Raw genomic sequence first — 12,957 nt, forward strand, 5'->3', positions numbered from 1 at the left:
CACGTTGCCTCCAGTTTGAGTAGAGAAGGTGAGGATTGAATAAACTGGGCGACGGACATAGACGCCGTAGTCAAATAACGTTGACCACACATTATACACCCCCCACCTGAACTGTGTCAGCAAGCTTCCCGGCAGCCGGCAGGTCGATTACGCATTGCGTGGAGGCGTCACTGAGCCGTCGGGTCAGCTCCGGCTTAACACAGATACTCCCGGATTTTCATTTAAAGTTACACCACTTTGTCATCTGCTAAAGGTCTGTGTCGTAACCGTGGATAAAAACAGCTGACATAGTTTGTTGTATCGGTGGAGCATGGACATGGTCCATGTGAAGTCATTGTACTGTTAAAAGAATATTTTTTTAAACACCCAGCATACGAACAGCAGGTTTTTTGGAGGTTTCCCAAAAAGGAAAACGAACACACCTAGATGGGTGTGCTCCCTCTGTTCTTGACTCAGTAACAGAAAACAAGCAGTTTTACTTTTGGTTGATGGTCACAGAGATAAAGAGTGTTGCTGATTTATTTTCCCAAACAAGATGCACTTAGATAATTCATGTCATTAGCAGGGTTGAGACCAGACACAGTTTAAGCTGAAGGTCCTTGGTTGTTGTCGTCCTAATTAAGCTACTTTGTGCACAGTGTCTCGTCTGTTGCCTGCATGACCTAAACTGCTCTAAATCCCTTTACGGTCTGAGAGAGGTACAACTGCTTGTTATCTCCATTCTTTTTCCTTTTCAATGAGCAGGAAATCATAACAATCACTTCCATTGTTCATGGTTACATTGTACAACAATACTCTATTTCTGAATACAGTGTTTGCATGTTTAAAATACTCCATTGTGAAATGGCAACATAATACATATTATAGTATAGTACAACATTTTTAAAGGTAATCTCTGTGTCAGATTCAGACGTTCTAACTCGGTTTGAAAACGTTATAGCTTAGACATCGTCTGCTAGGCTGCAAAACATTTTTATTGCACATTTCCAAATTCCTCCCTGAACTCTGGATAAACAAAAACAGGGAAATTCCAGAAGGGTCCCCACGGCTGCCTCCACCCTACCCCACGTAGTCTTATCGGATCCGACTGGGAGCAGAGATACTACTGCACCACACCTACTTACTGTGAACTTGGTTTTCTTTGGCTCTCCGATGTCTTTTGACGGATCATCAGCTGATACAAAGACACTGGGGGAAAACTAGGGCCCCTCCGATCGCTCAAGCTGTGCTCTGTGCTGCTTGTGCTTGTTCTGCTGTTCTAGCTTCTCTTTGGAAAAACTACTTTGCCGCAGCATTTTCCTTTTCTGCCAACTATACATGCGCTTGCGCGAATTGGGTTTACAGCAGTGGTTTTGCCTGCTTGATTGGAAAGTTTACGGCTATGGTGGATTTCCTGTCATGCTGCCTGTGCCTTGGCCTCACAACGACAGCGTGGCAAGTTTAAAGACTAAGTTCAGCAATATCTTAAAATCCCCAAAACAGCAAGTCCAAGAGCAATCAATGCCTTCTGTGACGCGACAGCTGATGCGTGATTTATTTTGAAAGAGGTATCGAATACCTTAGTGTGCTTATTCGTATCTAGAATCCTTTGCTCCGTAAGCCGATACGTTTTCACCACTTTGGTGTAGTCTTTCTCTTTGGAAACGCAGTTGTAGCGACCGTAGTGCTCCTTCGCCATGGCTGGGATGAGGTGCAGGCAGTTGGACTGCATTTGGAGACAAGGGTGGCTGTGGCCTCCATGCTCCCAGGTGTAGACAGCGTGGTAGGACTCTATAGGACATGACAGATAGAAAGGGACACTCAAGGGGACAGAGTGAATTGTCCCCAAATCCACCGGGGATGGTGACGCTATGTCCCGTTTGGTCCGGTTTATTAACTTCTCTGCAAGAAAAAAAAAAAGGACATAAAATAGAGATATTACCAAAAGGGTTTGAGCCCTTAGCAGGTCTGCGTGACTAACAGTGGCATTCACAGCTACCTGATGCAGGACATAGACTTATGTTCCCGTCAATGAGGTTCTGAATGCCTCCACTGAAAACCAAAACGACACGCATGTTTTAACATGTGTTGTTAACATTGTGGTTGTTGGTATGAATACTTTCCACACTACTTACAGAGTAGTCGGGGTGCATCCGAACTGCGTCCAGGCGCAGTACGGGTCCCGGGCCAGAACACAGTCTGCGCAGGACTTGTTGTACTCCTGACACCTCTGGAGGTCCATGATAGAAATTCTCTCCGGTAAACCCACCACTAACTTTTTCTGTGGATGGGAACAAATCATTTTACTTTAAAGCATTGATGGACCAAGCGCTGGTAGTTTTTGGTGGATGGAAGTCAGAAGACTGAACTGAAACAGGAGAACTGCAGACGAGTAAAACAAGAGCTGAGGGAAACTATAATTCTTCATTACAAGCAGTTCCTTCCATATTAAATAGCATTATTTAATCAAGCATATGTGTAATATCGATTAGTGGAGCATAACATGTAAAATTGTGAGGAAAAACATCTCTAACACTTTGCAGCACAATGAATGACATTTCAAATACCTTTTTGGAGACAAGCTTCATAGATTTTATGCTTGAACAGTTGGGGAGTTGTGTTTCAGAGATGATGAACGGTTCTGATCCCGACTCCAAGACTTTGTGTATTGTTCCAGAGTCTGTTTGAACAGGACACAAATAGCATTTTGTAGTGTTGCTATTTTGGGAGTTTGACAGGAAAAGACACAAGGCGTGATAAGCTAAACAAAGTGCGGAAAAAACTTGTGCATAATGTTGCTTTCAAACGTGAACATACCAGTAGCCAGAAGCAGAACGTTATACATGCTCTGGTCTGCCGCCTGTACGCGGTCCACAGCTATGTTTGTGTAGTTGTTGTTGCTTATGTAAAATGGCACTTTACAATGCACGGAGTGAACCCAGTCAGTCATTTCTGGGTAATCCTTCACCATGTTGACAGTGGCCAGTGGCAACTCTCTGCTGTTTTTTACACACTGCAAAAGTACATGGACATAAAGTTGTTGTTTTTCGTTCAAAATGTATTTGTATACTATATGAAGAGGGAACATAGACAGAAGGTTTGTTGGAGAGAGACTCGGGTTAGGCAGCTGCTTTAGGTATACAAAACAGGAGGCGTCCGAGTTTGTACGCTGCAAATAAGACAAACATTTCCCGCAGGTATAAACTGAATCGATGAAAGGCACAGGACATAACAACAAGTCCACCTCCGCGAAGGAACCATTACTCACCGGATCGCTAAACAATTTACTACAACGAGAGGAAATGTATCCGTGTCTGTTGGTTCCTCAGGCTGAACCCAAATACACTTCATGTAAAAAATGACCTGCCTCTACAGATACACAGTGAACCCTCTGATGATACACATTTTGTTTGCACATGTTTCCACCCAGTTATGTAACATGACGAGGAAGTATTTGGTTCGTGCAAACCGATCAACACAACGAATGCTTACCGTTCCCGGCCTTGGTTTTGGGACTTCTTTGTTGTAGCCCTTGAAAGTTGAGTTCTCAAATACTTCCTCAATCATTTCTATAGAATAGACGCACACTGCTGTGGAGTTCCTAAAAAAACAAGATCCTGAGGTTAATGCAGTGGTATCTCCATGTCAGTGGTGGTGGTTGTTATCTTTTAGCAGAAACCTTTATTCAAGCCTCTATCAATTTAGTTTTACCATTTAAAAAAATATATATATACAGATATTTCATATCTTATCTGAGTCACCCTACTTTAGAAGTGTAGTCCTAAAGTGCTTCTGATGTGATATTGAACTGAGATTAAACACATTTTTTAGGTCAGGTGGACCAGATTAGAATTGGGATAAATGGACGGACAGACAAGAGAGAAAAGGACAGAGACCAGAATAAGTCTTGTTTCGAAGTGATTTTGCGTTGCCATGTCAGCGTGTTTTCTTATGTTGTTGATAATAAAGGAAGGGAAAGTGTCTCACCAGCTGCTTGTGAAAAGCGAGAAAAGGGCATAGACACGAGTGTCTTTCCAGTCCTCAGCATGCATCACATAAACGTCTTGAAGACGGTTGAAATACAGCGATTCCCCTGAAAACCCACAGACAAGCCGGGCCTTGAGGAAAGATGTCCACATGTTCTGGAAGAATCGTTTCGTTCCACCTTCATCTACCTGCAAAATGAAATCGATAAATTACACCAGGAAGACGCTCTTTCACTTTTCTTCCAAACTAAAATGCATCAACTCATTGTTATTTGATCGGGCTGTCTCAACTTTGACCATCGTACCTGGAATGGGACACCTAATAGCATGACGCACCAGTTACTTGAGATGGAAAAGGTTTGTGCAGCCAATGGAAATGAGATCGTTGTGGTGCAGATGGTGCATTAATGCATTAATCATGTTGTCTGCCTCTGTGGAAGACTACCTCATTCACCTACTGCACAATATCACTGTCGACCCTTTGTTTTTTTATTGTAAATACTTCATTTGCTACTGGGGTTATGAAGTGACAACGTGCCCCTTCAATATGAGCGTATCGGAAGGACGTACTCTCATTAAAAAAATACTGCATATTACAACCCACCATGTGAATGATCCTTTTCCATGAGTAAAGTCAGTATCATCGACCTTAAGCTCCTTTTAGAAGTACTTCCGATCATATTACTCCTCATCAATAACTCAAGGCATTAAAGCCCTACTAGCGATGCCGAAAGGCCACGCTCGTTCTCTCATCCTGTCAGACCGAAGCGGGTTGAGGTGGGTGGACCGATGCGTATCATTGATGCAATCAATACTAACTCTTGTTTTGAATATAAATACTCATTTTGGATAGTTTGCTGTAGCAGTCTAGAAGGAGATGAGAGCTTCACCCACGTTAGTGATCAGCGTACCTTACAAACTCTGGCAACCCTGGATATCCAGGGGTCGGCCTCCGGATTCGGATCAGAGTTCTTCTCACGGAAAAATACGTAGATTTTCTCGTTATCAGGGTCCTCCCCCCGCCTTACCCAGGAAGCGGAGATGAACGTGGGCTCTGTGAAAGGAGGATTGTGTTTACCAAGCTGCTTCGCTGTTTACAAAGCGTCTACACAGCAGTGGCAGCAATATGAGAAGGACAAAGCTTGGCACGGGACACATGAACAACAGATAATGAAAGGGAGTGGAAAGAACACAACACACTGATAGCGTTCAGGGACATCATGAAGTCATTTGAATTCTCGCTCATTTTCCCCGGAGCGTGGGGTATTTTTATATTCATCCGACATGATGAATAAACGTCAGTCATTAACCCACCTGAGAGCCAGCCGTCGTACATCCAGACGTTAGTTCTGCCTCCAGCTTTCCTTCTGAATTGTAATGAACTTCCATCAGGATCCAAAGGCACCGCTGAGTATAGATCCCCGTCTAAAATAGCAGAAAGACATCATGTAAATGAGCATGGATGTTCAATTAGTGAGTACATTCATGTCAAAGTGCGTTCTACTTAACGTACCCGCTGCGAGGGTCACGGAGTTATGTGTGGAAACAAACGGAGAGATGCCCGTCCCCTCATAACTCTCCACTATTGCATGAGTCTGGTTGTTCGCTGAAGAAAACTGAAGGACAACAGAAAAGTAAAACGTACAGATGTTCATTGATGCTGTGGTGCAATCTATTTTACACAGCAGCCATGGAACTCATTAAAGTCGAAGGGAAACCACACAGAACAAGCTCCATTTAATTAGCAGTCAAGCTGTTGCCATTAAAGCGAACTAGACGCAATAACTACATCAGACAGAAAAGACTTTAACTGTGACATATTAAGAAGTTTATGCAAACACTCACAAGCTTCCAACACTGAGGGTTGTTTCCGTTTGTTCCACAGACAAACAGGCTGCCCTGAAACTGCTCGATCACAGTAATGACATTTTCACATTGACCCTAAAAAGCAGAATCTGTTAATACCAAGACATCACACCGAACTAATTATGTCTCTTTTCTGACCACGTCAATTTCTAGTTACTGACCTCTTGGCACTGTTGATGCCCCAAGTTCTTTAAACGGAATCTCTGCGCAGGGGAAAAGTATTGATGGACATATACACAAGGTTTAAACTTACTATATATATATATATATATATATATATATATATATATATATATATATATATATATATATATATATATATATATATATATTTCTTTCTCAGGAAAAAATCACTCAAAGAAATGTCAATCCAGAAATAATGTCCTGGCTGCGCCCCTGGAGAGACTACAGGAAGAAAATAAAATCAAAAAACAAATGAACTCAAAATATGGAATTTCAGAAACACCCACCTCTTTAACACGATAATCATCCACATCAAGGTTCAGCACAAAGTCTGTCCCCCCGACATATATCTGCTCAGAGTCCTCGTCATAGAAGAACACGCTGTGTTTCTGAGAAACTTCGTATTCAATTCCACTACTGCTGTAGTCTGAGGAAATAAAGCATCATGTCCAATAATGTCCAATTCTACAGATACATGAAGTCACACATCAGTACCTGTATCGTCGTGCACTGATAATAAACGTTGTACCTACAAACTCATGATTTGGTCATTCTCTTTGCAAAGTAAATATATATAAACTGAACTCAATCTTACTCGGCGGGTTTAAGAAGGATTTGAGTATTAACTCCTTACCTAACTCTGCTAACCATCTGCAATCAATTGAGGCATCATATTTTCCAGATTACATGTGAAACATTGCATTCTTTCCGATGCAAACGTGACATGTGAACATTACCTTTGCTCAGCAGCAGTCTTGGGTTATTTCCAGAACCGAGAGTCGGCGCATTAAGGACGAGTTGAACGTCCCGGGAAAGCCAAATATACAATGAAACAAGTCGCAACATTGTGCGCCTTACGCCTAGTTTATGCTTCTGCGTTTTCAGAGCGACGCAGACGCAAACCCCCGTTGCGTGTCGTTCACACCTCTTTGCGTGTGTCGCTGCGAAGCAACCCTCCCGCAGCGCACCAGGCTGCGATTGGTCCGTTAACTACGTCCTTTACGGAGTCTGTGCGCTGCGCCACGGGGCAATACGCAGTGTTCGGTCTTAATATATATACAGTTGTTTTAAATCCACGACACCAAAAGGTTTCCTTCATGCTGATCTACGTCAACAAAATTAATAAATTATACAAAGCGTCAACAAATTGCTGTGTGTCTCCGTGGCGCGCTGCTATAAGCAGGTACCAGGTTAATATTTTGATGTTTTGATCCCCCGGGTTCGAATCCAGGTTGTGCCGATCTTTCCTTTAATATATATTTTTGTGTAAATATTTTCATACGTGGCTGTGATGTGGTGCTCACTTATACAATCGTAAACGCTGCAATGGATTTGTGATGCGTTTTGAAGCAATATGTTTGTGAATGTGTGACGAATCAGGGAACTGAGGCGGACACATCTGCAGCTGTGGAGGGAACTCAAACACGCACGCGTAGGGAAACCAGTAGGTGGAAAAAACAGTAGGGGTGTAACACCGGTTCGAGAGGCGCACAAAGTTGTGAAGGAAAATACGGGACAAATGTGTCCGCGATGAAAAGCAGCAGTGTGGATGTGTAACGGAGTTAGAAATACACTGTCATTTTCAATGTATTGTATCTTATTTTTGGTTATTATTCAACAATCTTGTTGAGCGTGTGTGTGTGAATTTTATTTTGATGAGTCAAATTTGCGGAAATTGCGATTCATCTCTCCTGCGCCTCCTAGGCTTCCGTAGTCCCGTTTTTCCTTCACAGTAGTGTTACTCTGTTGAAGGTAAGTTGAGAGAAAAACGATGTCGCACTATCTCGCTATGTTCTTAATTATAACTGTTAACATCAGCTACCATTAGCGTGGCAACATGTAACCCACATGTGCACATGTGCTCATGTAACATGGGTTCTCAGCTGTGGTGCGTCATTATTCTAGACGATGGAGTGGTGATAAAAGTATACGTTTGGTTATTGTTTAATTTCGCGCCGTTTGTACTCGCTACTTCCGGTCGTCCTGACGTATACGTTCCCCTCCATAGACCCCGTGTGTAGGGAGCTGATGTGCAGAGACCAGAAGGCAATGTCTGTGTTTTATTGTCTTCTGCAGGAGCAAATAAATGCTGAAAAGATCAGTACCTGAGTCGACTACTTCATGCCCTAAACACATCTGATACAGATGCACGGGGCAATAAAGTCTATGATAAATAAACCAACCAACCAACGACTTCCACACACAAAGACGTGACTCTAGGTCGTCTTCGACAAAACACGAGTGCGTCGATATGACGGTGTGTAAAGACGCAGAAGCATGCGGCAGCCTTTAGATCGTCAACATGCTCGTTCCAGTACGAACCGTCCCGAATACGTTACGTTACGGCTCTAGGCGTAACGAACTGCGGTCAAGCCAAAGGAACCTGCCACCGACCACTTTTCTCACTCGGCCCTACTGGAGATGGACCCCCAGTGGTGATCAAGCACCTGCTCTTTTGCCCCTTTTCTTCATTCATCAATATTTAAGAATAAAAATGACTCTCTCTGCCATCAATTCCCCCCAAGTGTGTTTTGATATCTGACGGGGCATTTATTAGAACATTTTCAGCATAATGCCAAGAAAATCTTGGCGACGGGTGCCCTTTTGTTTTGGTTTGAGCACCTGCCCCCAAATAGTGTGTGCACGTGCTTGATTATTAGTGTAATGCTGCTTATGCCTCAACTGTAAAAGAAAACAGTAAACATCTTCCAATAGATGACACCAAGGAGGATGCTCCCGTGAAGCTCCTTTAATTTATGCAGAGCAGAGTTTTGATAAGTTGTTGAGTTAGAATATTTATTGATTATTTGTTTATACAATATGGCCGAGTTTCGTCTGTTTTTGCCTGATATGAATTCATTTATTCAATTTGATAATTTGAGTTAGTTTGTTAACAAAAATAAATATATAAGCTGAAACCATCTACTGTGTATTTTGTTTAATTAATTTATTATTATTTTTTTTAGATTAGATTCTTTATTGTCATTGCACAGGGTACAAGTACTGAGGCAACGAAATGCAGTTTAACATCCAACCAGAAGTGCAAAATAGCAAAAAGTGCAGAGTATGTGCATATGTAAAGTGTAATAAGTGAATAAATAGATATGTACAGTAAGAAATGGATATACAATAACAGTCCAAATGTTCAGTGGCTGGAGGAAGGTGTGGCAGTCAAGCCAGGGTGGAGGGGGGAGTACGGTCACTGAGGGAGATGTGTGTGGGGGGGGTGGGGGGCAGAGTTCAGGGGGGGGCAGAGTTCAGTAGAGTGACAGCTGCAGGGATGAAGCTGTTCCTGAACCTGAACTCTTAATGTCATGAATAATTTTGCCGATGGGTGTCCTTTTGTTTTTGTCCTTTTGCACCTGCCCCCCAAATTGTCTGTGCACGAGAATACGTTAGTGACTTCAAAATAAGAACGTGTCCAATTCATTCAATAAGTTTGTAAATCCCATATAGCTGTGCTAATACTATATATTAGAAAACATAGGGAAAGAGATACAATATTGTGATGCAGCATTTCAAAATGCAAAATGAAAGCCCCTCATAATCTCATCCATGAGCTAAGTCCCCTCACATTTTATTATTATATTTGAAAGGAAATAATCAATAGTTTCGTAATAATTTCACTTCAGGTTGATGGTACATCACCTCAAGGTGTCACTAATTTGGTCCAGGGCGCCACTAGTTGGTGAAATGAATTTAAAATAACCTATAGAGGAAGCAATGTGAAATTACGATATAGTGGGAGAAAGACGATATAAATGAAAATGGAAACGGAAGACAAAGAAGACCACGTTTTTCATCAATGCAAATCTGCTATTGAACCACTGGGAAAATATTAATGAGACTCACAATATGACTAAAAGCATATGTGAATACACCCATCTTAAGGACCCAAGTTCTAGCCTTTTAAAAAGCCATAAGAAAGGGCATTAGCTCTAATCTAAACAGTGCAATTACCTAAGTACGTATTATCCAGATCTCTTGCAGAAATGGCAGGAGGCCCTTCCAGTTTACTACTGACTTATCAAGAACAAGACTAGCAACTGTCTCTAAAGGGAAGCTTACTTTGGCCCGATTGTCCAATCAGATGGGAGGAAGCAGAACGTACTTCCGGTTTAGTTCTTCCGGGTGCTGCTCAGCTGACTGACGACCGATAGCCATGGTAAACACGTTCAACAGTTATATTCTTTGCTCATTTGGAACCAGCATTTCACAAAACATTTGGATAATTTATACATATTTTGAGTAACGTGATTTACCTTACACATTATCGATGTTTAGACCTGGCTGTTAGAAAAGTAGCTAACGTTAGCAGGCTAAGCTAGTCAGTAACTTTCAGTGATGGATGTCTGACGTTGATGTAAATGCTCGCTGCAGTGTTTAAGGACTGACTTTTGTTACAGCGCAGTAAACGTTATGAATAGGATGTCCTTTCTGTTGTAGCGGTTTCGCTTCTGTGGGGATTTGGACTGCCCAGACTGGGTCCTTGCCGAAATAAGCACGTTAGCCAAGATTGTGAGTAACGTTACTTATTAGGGTAAAAGTTGACATTTTCAAGGTCGGATGATGGTGTTTTTGAAACTAATATTTGTGTCCTTTGCCTTTCCAACATAACAGTCGAGTGTAAAAATGAAGCTACTCTGTGCTCAAGTGCTGAAGGATTTGCTCGGGGAAGGCATTGATGTAAGAATTTCAACACATTTCCACATGATCAGTTAACTTTACAATTCACTCACTGATATAAGCTATCTTCTCTCTGTTATTTAGTATGATAAAGTTGCAAAGCTTACTGCAGATGCAAAGTTTGGTAAGTCTCCCTCATACTATAGATCTATTACAAATTGAAGGTTAAAGAAGTGGCAGTACAGTATATAAAAAAACAATAAAAGACCTACATCACAAATTTGTCTTGATTATAAGTGCAGAAGTATTTCTAGAGAATGTGCCTGTGGTTAAGGGACTTTAAATGCTGCAACAATGCCTAATGTTTTACAAGTCTGTCAAATTTTTTCTATGTACATTTTGCAGACTCATTATTAAACTATACAAGTAAAATGATGCTGAAGTAAAGGGGAGCATTAAAATCCCGTACCAGTTGTGCTAAATGATTCCTGAGCAGAGTACTTGAGTTGATGTACTTAATTATATTCCACTACTTCTGGTACTGCATTTAAATAAAACCCATATACTTAACACATACGCCTATGAAACTGTCATACTCGCAATGCATTGTTTGCTACTAAATGTTAATTCATGACGTTCTATCTCGTAGAAAGCGGCGATATCAAAGCTAGTGTGGCAGTGCTCAGCTTCATTTTCTCCAGTGCAGCGAAGCATGATGTTGACAGCGAGTCCCTGTCCAGTGAGCTGCAGCAGCTCGGTCTGCCGAAAGGTAGGTCCATTGTGGATCACCATGTTTGGTATAAAAATGATGATTAGGTCTTCTAATCTGTTGTCAGACATGGACAGATTGTTTTGCATGCTTTAACAAGAAGAAGGTTTTTACATGTTCAAGTTGTCTCTTCACTTCATTAGATTTCAGTGGTAAATATATTATTTTGTTGGCCCAATTGTGCGAGAGAGTAAGGAAGGACTGGTTGTTTTATTTCAGGGGTGATGTCTGCATTACGTGGAACCCTTTACAGAGTGATATATTGGTAAGATGTGCAGGTTTGCACTTCTAGAAACATACAGGCCCACGATCACAGCCTATGAGGTTGTTAATGGAGTAAAGGGTATTTCTGAATTGGGTATTGTTGAACTAAATATGAAATAACCCTGTCAGTTCTCGTCCGTTCTTGCACAGTATGAACAAAGCTAGTAGGTGGGGTGGGTGTTGCTTTGTCCATTGATATTATAAAACAATGACAAAAGTCTCCAGCAACTTGAGATTGTCTTTTTTTCAATCTATTCTTTCGGTATAAGTGTGCTGGCACAGCACGTCTGCCAACAATGAATTAAAAAGCTTCACTTTAATTTACGCGCTTACGATATAATCTTGAATTTACTTTTAATTTTACACAAATTCCATATTTTAGAACACACAACGGGGCTCTGCAAATCATATGAAGACAAGCACTCCGTGCTGCAAGGCAAACTAAGAGAGACAAGTCTGAGACGTAAGTATTTCTGTCTATCTGTCCTTTTTGAAAGCGGGAACTGATGAGAACTGTTCTCTCTAAGGTTGCAGACTGCGAGATTTATTTTGCTCCGTAATGACTTTCAGTGGGCCGACTAGAGGGCGTGTCCTGGCGCGTCGACTACACTCTGAGCTCCAGTGAGCTGAGGGAGGTGAATGAACCTCTGATTCAACTTAAACTGCAGACACAAGGCGCAGAGTCAGGCTCAACAGAGACAACCGTTGTTTCTGTTTCTGCAGACAAGTTCAGGGTCTTGCTTGCAGGTAAGTTCTGCATCATTTCAAATTTGAGGTTTTCACAGTACAACCATTTTTATTTTTATTTGTGATTAATCTTTCCCTCTTTGTTTCAACAGAGCTCAAACAAGCGCAGACGAGGATGAATGCACTACAATAAAGAGTGGACGGGCAGGTCAGACCTCGATGTCTGATCGATAGCCGGACACCAATGAAGCTGTTAGAAAATGCCACTCTTAATATGAATTTATTTGTCTTAACGTCACGTTAAGCTCATAACAGCCTCTTTTCATTTGTATTAACTGATATTTATCTGTATTTTTCTTCCAAATTAGTTATAATAATTGGTGAAAATGTGTTCAGACTGAACAGGAATACAGAACGGACTATTTTTGTAAATATATTGTTCCCAAATTCTGATTTGATTTATTTCTATGATTTGTGTTACTTCTATAACTTTTCATTTATAAACTCTCATACGTAACAAAATAAAATCTGTAGTATTTTCACTTTTTTTTTTACTTGCCGGTTTCTGCAGCTTTCATATTCCTACATATGTGGAGG

General features: G+C 41.4%; 2 protein-coding genes and 1 long non-coding RNA gene across 4 annotated transcripts; 2 read left to right on the forward strand and 1 right to left on the reverse strand.

Moving 5' to 3' along the window:
- Nucleotides 1-479: 479 nt before the first annotated feature.
- Nucleotides 480-6,984, reverse strand: sema7a (semaphorin 7A (JohnMiltonHagen blood group)). Of its 2 annotated transcripts, XM_040162860.2 has the most exons (14): nucleotides 6,752-6,983; nucleotides 6,302-6,441; nucleotides 5,993-6,034; nucleotides 5,811-5,906; nucleotides 5,479-5,581; nucleotides 5,280-5,390; nucleotides 4,877-5,019; nucleotides 3,967-4,154; nucleotides 3,472-3,580; nucleotides 2,797-2,992; nucleotides 2,547-2,659; nucleotides 2,115-2,260; nucleotides 1,979-2,031; nucleotides 480-1,881 (listed from the first exon to the last, which is right to left on the reverse strand). In XM_040162860.2, the coding sequence occupies exons 1-14, from the start codon at nucleotides 6,858-6,860 to the stop codon at nucleotides 1,454-1,456; spliced, it is 1,977 nt and encodes a 658-aa protein (XP_040018794.2). In that variant the 5' UTR covers nucleotides 6,861-6,983; the 3' UTR covers nucleotides 480-1,453. The 2 variants fall into 2 exon arrangements, with proteins under 2 accessions (XP_040018794.2, XP_077939568.1); XM_078083442.1 differs by lacking the exons at nucleotides 5,811-5,906; nucleotides 5,993-6,034 and having other exon boundaries at nucleotides 6,752-6,984.
- Nucleotides 6,985-7,732: 748 nt separating this feature from the next.
- Nucleotides 7,733-8,937, forward strand: LOC144383798 (uncharacterized). The gene is made up of 2 exons (XR_013451246.1): nucleotides 7,733-7,766; nucleotides 8,091-8,937. It is a non-coding gene; the product is annotated as an uncharacterized LOC144383798 (long non-coding RNA).
- Nucleotides 8,938-9,993: 1,056 nt separating this feature from the next.
- commd4 (COMM domain containing 4) lies at nucleotides 9,994-12,887 on the forward strand. Its single transcript, XM_040162976.2, has 8 exons — nucleotides 9,994-10,179; nucleotides 10,461-10,532; nucleotides 10,635-10,700; nucleotides 10,785-10,824; nucleotides 11,290-11,409; nucleotides 12,056-12,136; nucleotides 12,244-12,420; nucleotides 12,513-12,887. Exons 1-8 carry the CDS (start codon nucleotides 10,177-10,179, stop codon nucleotides 12,551-12,553), a joined length of 600 nt encoding a protein of 199 aa, XP_040018910.1. The 5' UTR covers nucleotides 9,994-10,176; the 3' UTR covers nucleotides 12,554-12,887.
- The last annotated feature ends 70 nt before the right edge of the window (nucleotides 12,888-12,957 follow it).

Source organism: Gasterosteus aculeatus, chromosome X, assembly GCF_964276395.1.
Source record: "Gasterosteus aculeatus chromosome X, fGasAcu3.hap1.1, whole genome shotgun sequence".
Taxonomy (NCBI): domain Eukaryota; kingdom Metazoa; phylum Chordata; class Actinopteri; order Perciformes; family Gasterosteidae; genus Gasterosteus; species Gasterosteus aculeatus.

Bases quoted from the DNA above. Each gene is read 5' to 3' on its own strand.
- commd4 (XM_040162976.2), top strand. The intron at 10,533-10,634 runs GTGAGTAACGTT...CCAACATAACAG, and splicing joins TAAGCACGTTAGCCAAGATT to TCGAGTGTAAAAATGAAGCT. The intron at 10,825-11,289 runs GTAAGTCTCCCT...TCTATCTCGTAG, and splicing joins TACTGCAGATGCAAAGTTTG to AAAGCGGCGATATCAAAGCT.
- sema7a (XM_040162860.2), bottom strand. From the start codon at position 6,860: ATGTTGCGACTTGTTTCATTGTATATTTGGCTTTCCCGGGACGTTCAA. The intron at 2,261-2,546 runs GTATTTGAAATG...TCCCATCCACAG, and splicing joins TGAAGCTTGTCTCCAAAAAG to AAAAAGTTAGTGGTGGGTTT. The intron at 2,032-2,114 runs GTAAGTAGTGTG...TTTGGTTTTCAG, and splicing joins GGATGCACCCCGACTACTCT to TGGAGGCATTCAGAACCTCA.